At 47.8% G+C, this 17801-nt stretch overlaps 2 protein-coding genes across 4 annotated transcripts; both read left to right on the top strand.

The window, feature by feature from the left end:
• The first annotated feature begins 775 nt into the window (after positions 1 to 775).
• LOC136544564 (uncharacterized) lies at positions 776 to 11047 on the top strand. The gene is made up of 13 exons (XM_066536683.1): positions 776 to 988; positions 3955 to 4112; positions 4217 to 4390; positions 5359 to 5642; positions 5784 to 5875; positions 5985 to 6236; positions 6541 to 6695; positions 6796 to 6972; positions 7532 to 7690; positions 7812 to 7982; positions 8452 to 8466; positions 9905 to 10060; positions 10631 to 11047. Exons 1-13 carry the CDS (start codon positions 898 to 900, stop codon positions 11045 to 11047), a joined length of 2301 nt encoding a protein of 766 aa, XP_066392780.1. The 5' UTR covers positions 776 to 897.
• A 1709-nt stretch (positions 11048 to 12756) lies between these two features.
• Positions 12757 to 17583, top strand: LOC136542627 (alcohol dehydrogenase-like 2). 3 transcript variants are annotated; one of them, XM_066535144.1, is made up of 11 exons: positions 12757 to 12835; positions 14671 to 14808; positions 14904 to 15040; positions 15428 to 15474; positions 15563 to 15900; positions 15995 to 16077; positions 16263 to 16338; positions 16444 to 16511; positions 16659 to 16754; positions 16865 to 17026; positions 17135 to 17583. In XM_066535144.1, exons 1-11 carry the CDS (start codon positions 12772 to 12774, stop codon positions 17282 to 17284), a joined length of 1359 nt encoding a protein of 452 aa, XP_066391241.1. In that variant the 5' UTR covers positions 12757 to 12771; the 3' UTR covers positions 17285 to 17583. The 3 variants fall into 3 exon arrangements, with proteins under 3 accessions (XP_066391241.1, XP_066391240.1, XP_066391242.1); XM_066535143.1 differs by lacking the exon at positions 12757 to 12835 and adding an exon at positions 13155 to 13401 and having other exon boundaries at positions 16007 to 16077; XM_066535145.1 differs by lacking the exon at positions 12757 to 12835 and adding an exon at positions 13155 to 13401.
• Positions 17584 to 17801: the final 218 nt, after the last annotated feature.

Here is a 17801-nt window from a genome sequence, read left to right as displayed (position 1 = left end):
GCCACGACGGGAGGATGGCCCGATGGAGAGGAAAGATGGTGGGCGGCGATGCTGGAGCGTGGTGAAGAGAGAGGTACTAATACAGAAAATCTTCTTCACAGTGTTTCACTTTGGGGCTGCGAGGCGGTTGGCCTGGTTGCCTGCCTCAGTTATTCAAGGCAGGACAGCCAAACCAGCAAACGTCTCGTTAATACTTAATCGAGACCGACATTATAAGTTGACCATCCCGATTGATATCGATTAATCGTCCTAACGCAACCTTAAGGTTGTCCGCCTCATTAGTCGGTCATTTATAACGTGTCGTCTCAGTAAATCAGCCAAGCCCGCTAAAAAATTTCACCCGCACTCGTGCCTGACAGCTGCGGTAGCGCCAGTACCCACTACGCTCCGTTCTCCGTGCCTGGATGGCAAAACAACTAGTGCCGCACCTAGATTCCAAAACCTCTATGACGTGGCGTGATTCTAGTGGGCACGCGCTTGTCTGCCACACAACGGGCCACACGGATCACCGCCACACCGCTGCGCCATGGAAAACTGTGCCGTCCTTTGAGTACCCAAAGTGCCCGTGAATCCATCTGTGCTTCTTCACGTGGAAGACTGGACGGCCCGATCGAAGGCCACGCGAATCATCTTACCGTTCATTTCATCTGTGCTTCTTCATAGAGAAGAAATGTATCCTTCCCCCTCTCACGTACGCCGCTCTCTCTCTCTCTCTCTCTCTCTCTCTCTCTCTCTCTCTCTCTCTCTCTCTCTCTCTCTCTCTCTCTCTCTCTCTCTCTCTCGCACACTGCTCTCCTCGTGTACGCCGCGCTCACTCTCTCTCGCGCGACCCCGGCGGCGACGCTTCTCCCTCCACTCCGGTCGGCCCTCCACCCCCACCTCCAGCCGGCCCTCATCATGTGGAGCTCGGACGAAGACTCCGGGGAGGAGGAGATGGAATTGCGTCCTGTGAAGACTACACCGGGGGTTTGGGTTCTCAAGGACTTAGGTATCGATCTGATCGAGAAATTTAATGTTGCCGGCCTATCTGTTTGTTTGCGTCCTCAAGCCCGTGTTGCCGTTTCCATCTTTGCTAGTCTTTTTTGTTTCTTTTCTTTGTCATTTCGCGAAATGATATATGATGCTAGAGTATTTTCTTGCCCCTCCACACCCGAATTTTTCCTGCACCCAATCTTCACGCTCGCTCTTCTTCAACACCGGCGAGGCGAGATCCGCTCCCATCTTCTCCATTTCTAGCGAGATTTATCTCGTCCAGCCCATTTCAGTGACTTAGGAGTGAGTTAGGGTTAGGGATTTAGGAGTTGGGTTAGGGTTTGGGGATTTCGAGATTGGAGGAAAGCTGGGGAGTAAGGCCGGCCCGTCGGTGGGGGGTGGAGAACCGTCGGATATAAATAGGAAAAAGTCTACTTAACCCCCCTACCTTTCATACATGGTCTACTTCACCTTCCAACTATGAAACTATTTTACCCCCTGAATTTTCCAAAACCGTCTATTTTACCCCCTCCGGGCGGTTTTTTACAGCGGTTTTGCTACAGTAATTGTGGGTTTTGCTGGTTGTGTGCTGCAGCGGAGCATCACATCAAACAATCTTAGGTAATGTTTAGTTCCCAAAAATTTTCAAGATTTCCCATCACATCGAATCTTTGGACGCATGCATGAAGCATTAAATATAAATAAAAAATAAAACTAATTACACAGTTTAGACGAAATTCACGAGACGAATCTTTTAAGCATAATTAGACTATAATTGGATACTAATTACCAAATAACAACGAAAGTGCTACAGTACTATTTTCAAAAAAAAATCGCGAACTAAACCAGGCCTTAAAAGACGACCAGAATATCAGCTTTATCGGTGGCAGAGCAAGCACAAGGCAATGCAAGGCCAGCAAGACGAGGGTCCACAGTCCACACGCAAAGAGAAAACACTCCTCCCGTCCTCCGGATGACCGAATGAGAATCCAGGAAGCAAGAACGTACTAGGGCCTTGTTTAGATTGCCTCAAAATTTCAAGATTTTTCACTCTCTCCATCATATCAATTTTTAGATGCATGTATGAAGTATTAAATATAGGTAAAAAAATAACTAATTACACAGTTTGGTTGTAAATCACGAGACGAATCTTTTAAGCCTAGTTAGTACATGATCGGACAAAGTTTGTCAAATACAAATGAAACATGCTACAATGTCCAGATTACAAAAATTTGCAATCTAAACAAGGCCTAGTACAACTACGGGCAGGGCAGGAAGGCAAAGGATCTGACGCAGGCAGTCTGGATGAGGAGTGAAGACAAATGAACCACTTTTAACTTATTTCAGCTTATTCTTTCTCACATAAGGTCGTTAAATCATTCGAAATCAGTCAAAATCATCTCAACAGTGGATCAGCCGAACAGTAGCAAAGGAAGCTGGCAGTGGCAGGCATTTGGCTCTGCTCACGTGTACTGCCATGCCTGCCCGGCCTGTCGGGGAGCCGTCCGTGCTGCGCGCCGCAGGCAGCAGAGGCAGGCAGCGCAGTTCGTTCGTTCGTTCTGGGCTTCTGGCTCTCTGCCGGACCGGCGACCACGACCAGCGCCCGTCAACGGAACTGTCAGATTCTGCTTCAGCACTACTGTCCGGCCGCAGAAACAGGTTAACGACGAAGACGCAAATCCTTGTGCCTCCAAGACGCAGTCCCTGTCCCGCAAAGATGGGCACGGCAACGGAACCGGAACCGAAACCGGAACGGGCAGCGCCATCTGCGGTGCCCAGGCGCCCCGGACCGATGTGTCGGCGAAGGACAGCTGCATGCCGTGCGGTCTCCGGTCCGCTCAAACGCCCGCGCCCGCGGAGGAATGTTCGTCCACAAAGAATTCGTTCCTTCGCAAGCTTCTGTTTCTACTAGAGGATAAGAGGACGACTAAAAAAACAGCATGTTTTTCGATGGATGAATTTATATAGGAAAAAGTCTACTTAAACCCCCACCTTTCATACATGGTCTACTTCACCCCCCACTATGAAACCGTCTGTTTTACTACTTGAATTTTCCAAAACCGTCTATTTTACTCTCCGAACGGTTTTTGACTGTGGTTTTGCTACAGTGATGGTGGGTTTGAAATTTTTTCCCGGTGAATCTTTGAAAAATCACAGTAAATCATAGAAAAATCATAAAATAAAAAATCTAATTTTGTTGGACTCCATATGAGTAGATCTACATAGTGAATATATAATACGGTATGCTTTAGTACAAATTTTTTACTGTAGCCTTAGATTAATTAAAAAATCTAATTTTGTCTGTAATTAATTGGAATAATTCATAGTTGCAGCTTCTATGGTCCAATTGTGGTGAAATTTTTATGGTACGCTAATTATTGTATGCTTAAACTATAGTAAAAATTTCGTACTCATTAGACTATATATAACTTAGTTATAGATAAATTCTAATTAATTACAGATAAAATTGGATTTTCCAATTAATCTAACAAAAAAATTTGTACTAAAGCATACCGTATTATATATTCACTGTGTAGATCTACTCATGTGGAGTCCAATAAAATTAGATTTTTCATTTTATGATTTTTCTATGATTTTTCAAAAATTCACCGAAAATAAATAAAAAATTCAAAACCACCGGTACTGTAGCAAATCCACCGTTGATGTGGCAGACCCGCTGTTACTGTAGCAAAACCGCCGCTGAAAACCGCCCATGGGGTAAAATAGACGGTTTTAGAAAGTTCAGGGGGTAAAACAGACGGTTTCATAGTTGGAGGTGAAGTAGACCAAGTATGAAAGGTGGGGGGGTTAAGTAGACTTTTTCCGATATAAATATTAATGTAGATCCTAGGGGTACAGATTATACATCCCCACAACAAACATAATTCATGTCTTCATACTGTTGCATCAAAAGATTTAATGATTCTTCAAAATATTAATTGTTCTTTTTTCCCTTATGTTGTTACTTCTTTCATTCGAAAGATGAGTTGGCAAAGAAATGGGGCTGGGAAATGCTGCTGCCATTCAAGTGTAACCCTGAGTGGTCTGACTATTGCAACTACCTTGGGCAATATTTCAAGCGCCATCACAGTGTTATTGCTGAAGTTACTGGCATCAGCTTGGTTGATGCGGCCGTAACTGTAAGTATTGAACTGTGCCCCTCTTTTCTGAACCATCAGTCGAAGCCTGCTCCTAATTGTTTTTTGCTTGTCTTGTTTCCTATGTTAAACTGTCTGTCAAGTAGTGTCTCAAGAAGGAGGGTGAACTTGTGTCTTTGTGGGACCGTAGAATGAAAGAATGCACGGATGAGATCTTACCCATAACCACTTTCATTCTGAGTAGCCTTATCCAGGAGTTTGCAGACAAAGTCAAACGCACAGGAGAGAGACTTTCTGATGTTTCCACCGCAGCTTTGTTGGTATGTACCACAACTGTCCTTAACAGACCAAACAAATCACACCACAGAAATGTATTCCTCTCTCTGCATCCTAATGACCAAATGTGTTCTCGCAGTCAATTAGCTAAGTAGAGCAGGGAAAAAAAACTATTTGGAACTATTTCAATATCTCTGCTCAGTTGTCACCATGACAGAGAAACTATTTGTACTCATTGTAACAAGATAATATTTGATCTATTACATGCAATCTTGAAAATACTACCGGGTCCTCATAATCCAGGTAGCTGTACAAACTACAAATTGGTGTGAACTACCACAATGTGACCAAGGATTCCTGTCTTACCGCCACAGTTTATATTTTATCTGATATCTGATTTCAAGTCATTGGTTTTTGCACATCTAGTGACCAAGTTGAGTCTTTTTAGTGCACTCACAATGAGCATATGTAAACCTGTCTGCCTAGCACTAAAAACAGTTCCCTTGATCTATCTGACATTTGGCTTCCTGTTATTAATTAACACTCCCAAAAACTTAATATGTTGTATGACTAGTTGCTAGAGCATGGCCTGTGCCTTGCATGCTTACTGTTTCACCTGCTATGGATTGCTTGGACTCACCATCACAACCTTCAGTAAAGTATATTGGCTCCTTGGATAGCATTTTGATTATGTTATTTGATTTTTTATGATACACTTGTAAAACAATCGATTCTAGTGTATCACCAAGGAGGCTGACCTGATCTGTGAGATGCTGAGTGTTGGTGCCAAGCCTGCTGAATACTTAATCATTCAAAGCACTGAGATCCGTATGTGCGCTTTAAGCCTTACGAGCCACCAATTGTGTGATTCTGTTCCTGCTGCTGCTGCTATGGTGGTACGACCCTGCCTGCATCACGCCTCTTAATGTTATATCCATTCCTTTCTTTGTTTGCAACCAACTTATGTGACCTAACCGCTAAGTGATGGGGGGTTTACTGGCTTGAATTCAAGGGAATCATGAAGGAGACCAATAAAATATGTGACTGGATAAGACAAAACCGTAAGCCTTTCGACGCGTTCGACAGGGACTTGGATAATGATTTCGAGTTGGGTCGCCAAGTTCGGCAGGGAACCCTGTACTTCATGATCAGCATGCTGGAAAAGTCTCCCTTTTCTGTTTCTGCTGCTGCTGCTGCTGCTGAGCACAAACCTGTTGAGGAAAAATCTTTTAGTGGAAATATTCCTAGAAATGATGGGAATGACATTGCTCCTGCTGAAGCAGCAAACTCTACAGGGTATGGATAGTCTATCCTTTCTTGACACAACAAAGTGTAGATAGTGTTTGATTATATTATCTGATAATGTAAGAGAGTTAGGTTGATTATTTTCGACGAGAAGCATTGTGACACTGTATCATTTTGCTGTGCAATCACCAGGGGCAACGCACAAGATCAGGAAAAGATCACAGACGCAGATATTAGTAAGAAGAGGAGGATGGAGGATGCGGACAAAGAAGCAAATGACCAAGGTATATCCCTTGTAATTTTTGTCAAGTGGTGAAATCGCAAAATTCTGGTAAATGACTTATATTTCTCTTGTAGAACTCCTCACGGGCTTTTGTTTTCTCATTGAAGCAGAACTTGGCCCCTGCCGAAGTGGAAGTAAGCTAAGCACGAGGGGAGGCAGACACTGCAACCTTGGGCACGGAGATGATCATGGAGTGCGTCTTCGGCTAGAGTACCTCGCGCAGAGCTCGCATGACATCAGGAAGATTCAGATGGAAATCTGCACTGACAAGGATAGGATGGCCTTAGATTCTTCGTTCGAAGATTTGGAAGAGGGCGATGATGCAAAGACTGTACCACCGGTTGGGATTGTCAAGTTTGTTGGTATTGATCTGATCGAGAGATTTATATGCTGATGTATTCCTGTTCCCTTTTGCTCGTTATCTGGCTTGCGTGCTCATGTTTAAATTTCTCAATGCTGTCTGCCTATCTGTTTGTTTGCGTCGTAAGCCCATGCGTGTTGCCGTTTCCTTAATCACCCCCCCCCCCCCCCCCCCCCCCCCCCCACACACACACACACAAATCGTGGTTATTTATATCCGATCAACAAGCATGATTCATTGTCTTAATACTGTTGTTTCAAAAGGTTTAATGATTCTTTTTCCCTTGTTGTTACTCTTTTGAAAAGATGTGTTTGAAAAAACATGGGGGTGGGACAGGCTGCTGCCATTGAAGAGTTCTGTTGAGTGGTCTGACTATTGCAACTATCTTCGGCAGTATTACAAGCGCAATGCCAGTGAAGTTGCTGAAGTTACTGTCAGCTTGGTTGCTTCGGCCGAAGTTGTAAGTATACAACTGCCCTTTCTAAACCATCAGTCAAAACCTCCTATTTTTTTTCTTTGCTTGTCTTCTTGCTATGTTGAATAAACTGGTTGTCAAATAGTGTCTCAAGAAGGAGGAGGAACTTGTGTCTTTGTGGAACACTCGGGTGCTGCGTTCTCCGTTTGTGCTCTTGCCTGTCAACACTATCGTTCAGAGTAACCTGATCCAGAAGCATGCACATTCAATCATATTTGCTGAAGAGGGCGGACTTCCTGTTGCTTCCACTGTTGCTTTTGCGGTATGTGCCTCAAACTGGGCGTAAACAAAGCAAAAAATTGTATCGTATTCACCGCAGTACTACTACTCTCTAGTCCTACTGACCAAATGTGTTTTGCTGTTGACAACTAGCTACTGACCAGATCAGAAAGGAATAAAAGACATGACTTTTTTTTTTTTTTTTTGGGGGGGGGGGGGGGGGGGGGGGGGGGGGGGGTTGGAGGAGGGTTTCTAGTCCTGTCTTTCACAGTTCTATTTTATCAATATTGAAATACCTGCCTATGGCACATTTGGTGACTGATTGCGGCTGGTTCTTTTAGTAAAATTGGCAACCAATGTACTGTCATCTAACGTTTGTGATCTGCTTCTTGCTGCAAAACGGTGCTCGATCTAAGCTTTTATCTTTTTATTGTTGCAGACTATATCTATTTGTTGTGGTGCCATTTTAATTGTGCCAACTTGGCCCTGAGCCCTACATGCTCACTGTTTCGCTACTCCTTTTATCCAACTCAGCACATGCACTTTCAGTAATGTAGTACTTCTTTTATGGCTTTTGACTAATGCAAAACTTTGGTTTCAAGTGTATTATCAAGGAGGCTGACCTGATATGTGAGCTTCTAAAGCATGGTGCTGAACCTACTGATGGCATCATCCAGCAGAGCAGCATGATCCGCATGTGCGCCTTGAGCCTTATGCACCTACAAGGATCCCGTGCCATTGATGCCGCCGCCGCCATGGTGGTAAGTGCCTGCCCGCATCACGCCACCTCTGCCAAAACACTCTTAGGTTTAACTAGCATCCTCCATCTCTTCTATGTTTAATACTTACCGGCACTTACTGCACCAATGGCTTCAATTAAAGGGCATCACAAAAGAGTGCAAATTGATGTGTGATTGGATAAAAAAAGAGGACAAGCTTATCACCTTCAGCTTTTTCACACGGCATGAGCCTGAGGAATGCCGCTTGATTCGCGCCAGAACCTTGGACGTTATGCTCAGCATACTGAAAGAGTCTTCCTTTCCTTCTTCCAAGGTTAGTGGAATGGGTGATCAGAATGGTGCTGCTGTTGGATTTCTTTTGGCTGCTCCATGTTTTGGTGGGGCAGTCCAGTTATTAAATGCTGTTATGCGTTTGTAACATAGGATTTATTCATTTAGTTCTAATTGTCTTCACATGATCATACAAAATGTTGAGCAGGTTAGCTCGGCATGGGATGAGCCAATCGGTTGGCCAAGGATAGCATAGATTCCTTTTTATTCACTTAGTATTTATAATGCCGCTTGTGTCCTTCTGTTTATCAAATTCGACTTTATTCATATCATTTAATGGTAAGCCTTGTGCAAGTGTTAAAAATTTTAGTCTCATTGGTGGTAAACATGCCAATCACTCAGGAATAAATTGTACATGTTAATCTTAGGTTATCATGATGGTTCTAGCACCTATTTTGTTTTCATGTGTAGTACTTGATTAACTGATTCATGATATTTCTTTTCTACTGCAGATGTGGCTTGATCTGGTGCAAAGTTCAGCTAGGCGCTAGACGGAATCTAGGCGCTAACCCATTGCCTAGCGCCTAGTCGGGAGTACTCGGTCCTAGGCGCTCCTAGACGTTTTTCTAGGCGTTTTGGCAATATAGCCATAAATTTATATATATATATATATATATATAGAACTACTATCCTGTAGCTGGCTATAGAATAACTTATTCTGTAGCCACTTTGAGTTATGATAATTACTATGTTAATTTACGAGATTATAGTAACTCCTTACTAAGTGGTTTAATATAACGTTATGGTAAATATCCCCATGTGTTATAGTAACCCAACTATCGTAAATATGTATTGACATTATGGTAAATTAGTATATAGAATTATAGTAAATGGAGGTGGCTACAGAATAACTTATTTTGTAGCTGGCTACTGAATAGCCTCTCCCTATATATCGTAAATTTGTAGCTGGCTACAGAATAACTTATTTTGTAGCTGGCTACTGAATAGCTGGCTACAGAATAACCCAACTATCGTAAATTTGTAGCTGGTTAAGTCCAATTTACACCCTCCAACTTACAGCAAAGTTCGGATTTCAACCTTAAACTTCAAAACCGGACAACTTTGTCCCTCCAACTCTCGAAAAAGTTCAACTTTCGACCTTCGGACGGTTTTGTGGATGAACAGTAACTTTTGATGTTTTCGGGATCGCCGAAATTTTATATTATTTTTTCGAGCATCTTAACGCCCTCAAATGAAAAAACTCAAAACTACAAAGTTGTAGACCTCATCGAGGTCTACAATTTATATATAAAAATTATCTTCATCCGACATCGTATTGAAGGGTTTTCTATTTTTTGAAATTTGAGTCTCATCACGCGATAAAATATGGTGCTGAAATTTTATATTATTTTTTCGAGCATCTTACTGTCCTCAAATGAAAAAACTCAAAACTACAAAGTTGTAGATCTCATCGAGGTCTACAATTTACATATAAAAATTATCTTCATCCGACATCGTATTGAAAGGTTTTCTATTTTTTGAAATTTGAGTCTCATCGAGGTCTACAATTTATATATAAAAATTATCTTCACAAGCAAGGAAGCACATGTCTATCGTCCTGTTCGTTTGGGCTGGTTTGCTTATAAGTCATGGCTGAAAGTATTGTTGACTGATTTGGTGTGAGAAAAAAATACTATTCGTTGACCGATAAGCCATGACTTATAAGCCAAATACGACCAAGCGAACAGGTGCTTTCTACGTATGGCGTTCTGTTTGCGGACTTAGCGTGCATGATAGCTTGGGTTCTTCATGCAACTAGTGCACATTTAGTGTTTGAGACACCCTGCCCTGCATGACACAAAATTGATAACCCTGTTTCATCACATTCTGAGCGGCAAGTGAACAGCTCCAGTTGAAGACCTCTTTCCCTCCTACAGGCTGTTGCTGTCTGGTCTGTGATAGCAGATACGGCACACCAGCGGCGTTCATGGCATTGCCAGTGCAGACGCTCTGCACGTCCTGCCTGTCAGGCCCTGCGCGGCGATGAACGACGCCGACGAGCACAGGCACACAGCGGAGAAGAAGAACAACTCACACACACGCGCGAACACCTGGAACACAGTGAATACAGAGTTTGGTGCTGCCCAAAAACCACAGCGTTTTTTATCTTCATTTCTACTTTTATTGTGCAATACAAAGAGCAAAGCTCTTGGTGGCTGGCCCCACACCACGCTCACGAAAAAATAATATAAAATTTTGGCGCTCCTGAAAATATCAAAAGTTATTGTTCATCCACAAAACCGCTCGGAAGGTTGAAAGTTAAACTTTTTCGAGAGTTGGAGGGCCAAAGTTATCCGGTTTTGAAGTTCGAGATTGAAATCCGAACTTTGCTGCAAGTTGGAGGGTGTAAATTGGACTTAACCCTTATGTATATAACTAGTAGTTAGTAAATTAGTCAATAGACAGCTAGTTGTTCAAAAAAAATAGAAAACACTAAGTTGTGACTTATCTGGATGATTTCAGCAACCTCCCATCCATGAGCACACCATATCAGCAGCTGGTAATTACAATACAAGTGGATAGGACAGTAATACAAGTGCACAACACCAGGGGCGGATCTGCAGCCCAGGCCTCTAGGGCCCAGGCCCTAGTCGTTGGGCCATCAACACCATATACCTCATGTAATTTCAGCCCAATAATGAAGGCCCAGGCAACAGCAAACCTAACCCTCCGCGGCTCCGCCTCTGCTCCTATCCGCCTCCCTCCATCCCTCGCACGAGCGCGCGCCCGCAGTCGCACCCGCGCCGCCGCACGGGAGGAGGCGAGGAGCCTGCCAGCCGCCTATCGACGCCACCTAGCCGGACAGCGCTGCGCCGCACGCCATTCCGCGGAGCACCAAGCTCTCCCGTCGCGCCGCTGCCCAGGCGCCATCCCATCCTGGCCCCGGCATCCCGCAGGCGCAGGGTGCGGGCCACACCACCGCAGAGCGCCGCGCCGGCCGTCCCTGCCCTCCAGGCTCCAGCTCCAGCTGGCTCGAGCCCGGCGCCGGCGGCCCCTGCCCTCCAACAGTACAGCTCCAGGCCCCTTTGGCCGCCTAGTGCCGCCTAGCGCCGCGATGCGCGACTATGCCCCTAGTCGCGGCGACGGGCTTCGCCCAGCGAGGCGCGCGTAGTCGCCGCCTAGCCGAACTTTGATCTAGTGGCTAATAACTAGAAACAATGATGGTGGGCAGCTCAATGGATGAAGTTTCTTTTGGCTCGAACACTTTGTTCACTAATTTGGGCGTCTAGGTTAAGCACAGTACTCGTTTCGGAGTACTCCCTCCGTCCCAGTTTATCTGTCATCGTAGCGACAGTAGAGTGTCCCAATTTATCTGTCGTTGGCTACTCGTGTCGTACTGGTAGTAGCTGTACCGCAGCGCACCACGCGTTGTCGACCAAGGCAAGCCTTATCCCTTCCCTCCCCCTCCCAGCCTCACACAGCAGCTTCACACACCACAAAAAAAAAGCATCCTCATCCCCATCCTCATCGGCCTCATCCCCAATCTCGGCGGATCCGCAAGCTTGCCGTCGCGGCCGCCCTCCGGCGACTCCCCTCCGCCAACATGGTCTAGCGCCGGGTCACGCGAGCAAGGAGCACGGGCTGCTACTCCGCGCGACGCCGCCAAGGCTCTACAGCAGCGCACTGCGCCTGCCTCCTCCGACCACGCCTCGCCCTTGCATCCTGCGTCAGCTCACGGGAGCTGGGAGCACCGGCCCCTCCTCCACGCGACACCGCCGAGGCGCCGACGACCATCCAAAAGCGCAGGGCCCGAGCACAGTGGTCGATCCGACACGCAGAGGCACGCCGCTCGTGCTATCCGCAAACGTAGCGGATTATATTGGGTGCGTACTCCGTACTTGCTACTAGTATACCATGAACGCATGAATTGTTTAGTATTCTGGTGAAATCCTCGGGGTTACCATACTGAGATCTAGAAACTAGTACAAGGCATGGCCGCTTTTTCCCAGATCTTTGCTCTTTGCATTGCGTATACTAGTAGATGCCTTTTGGAATACTCTACCTGCAGCTATGCTCGTTGGATGCAAAATCAAGCTAAGGTGCCAGCTTAATACTACTGCGTGCTTGCTAGTAGTAGATGCATGTTAGCGTAAGAGCAACTCCAAGAGTTTGTCTAAAACTAATAGCCAAATTCCTTATTTTAGCCATTGTGTAAAATAAAAAAGTCTAAAAAAAGGACTCTACAATAGTCTAGCTATTTTGTGTCTTGTATATTTGAAAACATGCTATTTCTGGATAGGGCCAAAAGAAATTCATGAGGGGGAGGGGAGCGCCAAACAGAAATTCATGCAGGGAAGAGGGATAGCTAGTGGCTGCTGCGTCCTGTGTGCTATTTGTAGCTAGAGAGAAATAAGGGATACATGACTTCTTATTTTAGATTACCGGATACAATATCTGTTGGAGTCCTGTTTTTCCACAAAAAAGTCTAAATATAGACTCCAAAACAAATATACACCATCCGTTGGAGTTGCTCTAACACTGTATTCATTTTTGTGTGGGCCATATGTAAGTTTGCCAATTCATTTTCTTTTTTTCCCTCTTTCCTTTATTTGTTTTTCTTTCTCCGGTAGATCGAGATCGAAGCTCCCGGTTCCTTCTTTCGGACCGCTCTCGGGAGGCGGGTCTAGGTGGGCGGGCGGGCGGCGTGCTAGCCCGGCGTGGCTGAGGGTTGTGGCAGTGCGGTGAGGGACTGAGGGACGCGGCAGTGCAGCGAGCGGCATGGAGATGACGACGTGGCAGCTCCAGGCTCTAGTGCGGCACGGGGGCGGGAGATGCAACGGCTCGGGTGTCAAGCGACGCGGACATGCGCGAGAGAAGCCCCGACAATTGATAGAGGTGGGTCCCACTCTATCGGGGGAGATGCAGGTACCCCTTTATTTAGACTATCTTCAACAAGCAATACCTAAATCAACAACCCATTCCCAGATTTGGGTTCTACACAGTAAATAGGTCACCGAACCGTCCCCTCCCTTCTCCAACAGCCCACCTCCCTCCCCGCGACCGATCCAGTGGAGCGTGCCACGGAGGAGGCCGGGCCTCCTCTCTCTCCGATGCTTCCTCTCTCTCCCTCCCCGACGCCCGACGTCCTCCCGGCGAGCTCACCGCGCCTCACCGCGCGCCCACCACGCCCCACCGCGTCCTCCCTGCACCCCACCACGCTCACCGCGCCATGGACGGCGGCGGGAGGCCCTCGGCGCGGTGGCCCGACACAGTGACCCCAGGCGCGGCGGCGTTGGCACGGACGGGCCCTGGTGCGGCAACCCCGGCGCGGATCCAGTGGCGCGGTGGCCCCGACGATGTAGGCCCTCCTCCTCCTCCTGGATCTAGGGTTCCGGCGAGCTACGTCGCGGCTGCGCGGCGTGGCTGCGTCGGCCGGGCTCCCTCCCTCCCTGCGAGATCCGGTGAGCGCCGCCCGTCTCCCTCCCCGCCGAGCTCCGCCCGCCTCCCTCCCTGCCTCGCCGTTGTCGTCGTCGTCGTCGGGCCTGCCTCGCCGGCGAGCTCCCTCCTCTGCACGGCCTCCCTCCCTCCCAGCGAGATCCGGTGAGCGCCGCCCGTCTCCCTCCCCGCCGAGCTCTGCCCGCCTCCCTCCCCGCTCGCCGTCGTCGGGCCCGCCTCGCTGGCGAAGATTTTGCATCTTGGGAGAAAGACGACGCAAATAAGCGTCTCGGGTGGCCTCGTCCCCAAAATGCATGATGTGTTTGCGTCATCTGTTGGAACCGGTTTTCAGCAGCTAAAAACACTGTGCGTGACCCATTTTAGGTTTGCGTCGCCGTTTGCATAAGGTGTTGGAGACGGTCTTAAGGGAAGATGTAGGAGTAGTGTTTTTTTTGCCCCCAAATAAAGAAACGTTACAATGAAACTACACTGTCTCTTCTGATATGACAGGCTTACGGGGATGAAGAGATTTATTAGAAAACTGCTGGAGATGCTGACAAGCTTTGATTTCCACGGTGCCCTCTTTCTTTGGTAGTGTTTAGTTCCACTCCATTTTACAAAATTTTTCAAGATTCCTCGTCACATCGAATCTTTGGACGCATGCATGAAGCATTAAATATAAATAAAAAAATAAAACTAATTACACAGTTTAGACGAAATTCACGAGATGAATCTTTTAAGCTTAATTAGACTATGATTAGACACTAATTGACAAATAACAACGAAAGTGCTACAGTACCATTTTCCAAAAAAAATCACCAACTAAACAAGCCCTTTGGCGGTTATGCCCTTGTTTAGTTCCAAATTTTTTTTCCCAAAAAGTGATACAGTACCCATCACAACGAATCTTGCGATACGTGTATGAAGCATTAAATGTAGACGAAAAAAAAACTAATTACACAGTTTGGTTAGAAATTGCGAGACGAACGTTTTGAACCTAATTAGTCCATGATTGAACATTAATTGCCAAATAAAAACGAAAGTGCTACAGTAACCTAAATTCCAAAATTCAGCCAACTAAACACGCGCTATGTATGACAGCTCGGTGACCTATCGTCGGCAGGCCGGTGAGGGCTCGACGCCGCACCCGCAGCTACTGTTGAGCCACCAGATTTCTGAACCTAGCTGAGCAGACAAAACCTACCTAACCAATTTCGTCCTTCATTTATTATAGAAGAAGAGTAAAAAATACGTTTTGCTTTACCCCCACTTGACACGCCTGCTGTTTGCCACAGCTTCACAAGAAGCAGTCACAAGACATCATCGCACCGCTCTCGCACCTCGAGCGAGCGAGCGACCGAGAGCTGTGGCTTCGTCTGACCGGGAGGCCTCGGCGATGGAGCAGAGCGTCGCGAAGCCCATCAGATGCAGAGGTACGTGTGCACCTGCCTTCCCGCGCTTCCGTCTCTCCTGCTTCCTTGCTTGTAGTTGTATGGACAGCACCCTTTGAACTGTGATCGTTGCGCAGCGGCGGTGAGCAAGGAGCCGGGGCAGCCTCTGGAGATGGAGGAGGTGGAGGTGGCGCCGCCGCGGGCACATGAGGTCCGCGTGAGGATCATCTGCACCTCCCTCTGCCACACGGACGTCACCTTCTGGCGCATGAAGGTACGGATGCCGGGCCGACCATAGGCTGATTCTGAATTCTGTTTCCCTCCTCTCTTGGACTTCGTCGCATTCGCGTATGTTGATCTTGCGCTAGCTAGAAGCCGAGTAGTAGCAGCTCTGTGCTTCGCTCGGCTCTTTGGAGGGGGGAAAAGGATAAAAGAAAATCAACTTTTAAGGTTCAGTATCATCTATGCCAATGTCGAATGATCTGAACCTTGAAGTATTAAACTTTGTCATGTTTGAGTAATTAAGAAGCATCAGATTCTGTCCTGGACTTCCATATGTGCACAGTTGTACTGAAATCAACCTGTAGGGTTGGATCGAGATCCAGCGACAAATTTTTGCAGTTTTGTATGTCACGCACACTGTTTTTGTTCCTTTTTGCAGGATTTCCCGGCCATGTATCCGTCCATCCTGGGGCACGAAGCAGTAGGGTAGGCTTTACATCCAGATAGCCACAATTCGATTGGCATGGCATTTGCGGTGTGTTGATTCATGATTCGTGTCCACTGTCGTGTCCAGAGTGGTGGAGAGCGTGGGGGAGCATGTGCAGGAGGTGGCCGTGGGGGACACGGTGGTGCCGGTGTTCCTGCCGCAGTGCGGCGAGTGCGACGACTGCCGGTCCGCCCGCAGCAACATCTGCTCCGTGCTGACGTACCGCCCGGGCCTCATGCCGCGGGACGGCACCACGCGCTTCTCGCTCGCCGCCACGGGCGAGCCCGTCCACACCTTCCTGTGCGTCTCCAGCTTCGCCGAGTACACGGTGGTGGACGTCGGGCACGTCGTAAAGCTCGCCGTCGGCTCCGCCCCCGCGCTGCCGCCGGAGAAGGCGTGCCTGCTCAGCTGCGGCGTCGCCACGGGTACGGTGCTACTAGCTCGCGACAGCATTGGACACTGGACATCGGAGTTGGAGTAGATCCACCACGCTGACGCTGACGCTGATGCCGCGTGCAGGTGTTGGTGCAGCTTGGAAGGTTGCGGCAGTGGAGGCCGGTTCAACTGTTGCTGTCTTCGGACTCGGCACCGTCGGCTTAGCAGTAATGACACCAAACCCTGATACTACGACGATATCACTACCTTTTCTTGCTGATCATTATTGAATTGCAAAGACTACACACGCCAATGCTCCCCTTATGTCTTATCACACATAAAGCCTACCTGTTCTTGATAGTAACAGGACATCATCGTGACGGCGACTCCTGAACTGAATCACTGAATGCAGGTAGCGCAAGGGGCCAAGATGCGTGGTGCCAAGAGAATCATTGGGGTGGATCTGAATCCTGACAAACTGGATATCGGTACTTCACTTTAACAACGACTCTTGCATCTCCAGATCTTCCGAGAACCAACGTGATTTTGTTGCATCGAACTGTTGTTTGTTTTGTCGATTCCTTTAATTGCAGCAAAGAGGCTGGGGATCACCGACTTCGTGAATCCAAATGAGACCGGGGGGAAGAAGACTGTCAGCGAGGTCTGTATCTGTAGTTCTGTACCAACGAAACTATCTTAGCGACGGACAATCATGTCATGTCATTTTCCGCCCATTCGTTGAGGTCGTACTCCTAGGTTTGGTTGCCTTGTCGTGCCTTACCGAGCCATCTGACGATCTCCAACCCAGGTGATCACGGAGATGACCGGCGGCGGCGCCGATTACTGCTTCGAGTGCGTCGGCTCCACTTCACTCATGGCGGAAGCCTTCAAAAGCTCTCGGAAGGTACGGTACCCGTAAGTCGTCTGGCAGGTGGCCGCGGGATCGGTTGCGATTGCGATACGATGCCGAGTACTGACTAGTGACCAGCTAACCCCAATGACGGTACCGTGCAGGGCTGGGGGAAGACGGTCATCCTGGGCACCGACGCCGGCGCGGCGGCCGTCAGCATATCGTCGTCGGACATCAAGCGGGGGCGGTCCGTCACCGGCGCGCTCCTCGGCGGGATCAAGCCCAAGGACGACATCCCCGTGCTGGCGCACAAGTACCTGGACAAGGTGATCATATCGACCACCTGCACGGCTGCACCTCCTCTCGAGTCCTCGTGCGCTTCCCGACCGAGTAACTGATTCGATCATTCTGTCCTGTTTTTTCCTCTGCGTCAGGAGCTGGAGCTGGACGAGTTCATCACCCACCAGGTGGGCTTCCACGACATAAACCGCGCCTTCGACCTGCTCCAGCAGGGGAGGTGCCTCCGCTGCATCATCTGGATGGACAACAACGGCGGCGCCAAGGACACCGTCGCGCGCGCATGACAGACTTGACAGTGCCCTGTTGGTTCGTCACCGTCGTCGTCATAGGTTTTCAGAGGGGGTCATGTCTTCGCGCTAGCTGTTCTCCTTCACCATCATGTATTCGATCGTGTTGCGCTGGACTTGAGGTGCTCCTCCGTCATTCCTTGCAATGCATCAAGGATGCATGCATCGCTACTCTGATGCGTGCTAATACTTCGCGCGGTCACTTGTATTTTGTAACAGGAAATAAACCCGCGTAGCCACTCGCGGCGGTGACGTGTTAACATTGTTTCTAATAAGTCTGTCTTGCACTCTTGGTAGCCAAACTTTAAATAAACCCAAATGGTTAGCCAGACTTTTCCAAGTAATCCCTATGACTTCGAAACGGAGGGAGTACCAAATTAATTATGGTAATGCTCTTTACCAAGCGTTCGGTCCTTAGCCAGACTTTTTTAAGTTTGATGAATCCAAATTATAATATTGTACGACTTTGAAATGGAGTGAGTACCAAATTAATTATGGTAATTCTCTCTATCGA

Source organism: Miscanthus floridulus, chromosome 3 (genome assembly GCF_019320115.1).
Source record: "Miscanthus floridulus cultivar M001 chromosome 3, ASM1932011v1, whole genome shotgun sequence".
Taxonomy (NCBI): domain Eukaryota; kingdom Viridiplantae; phylum Streptophyta; class Magnoliopsida; order Poales; family Poaceae; genus Miscanthus; species Miscanthus floridulus.
Note: the sequence above shows the minus strand (reverse complement) of the source record. Positions and strands in the feature narration are given on the sequence as shown.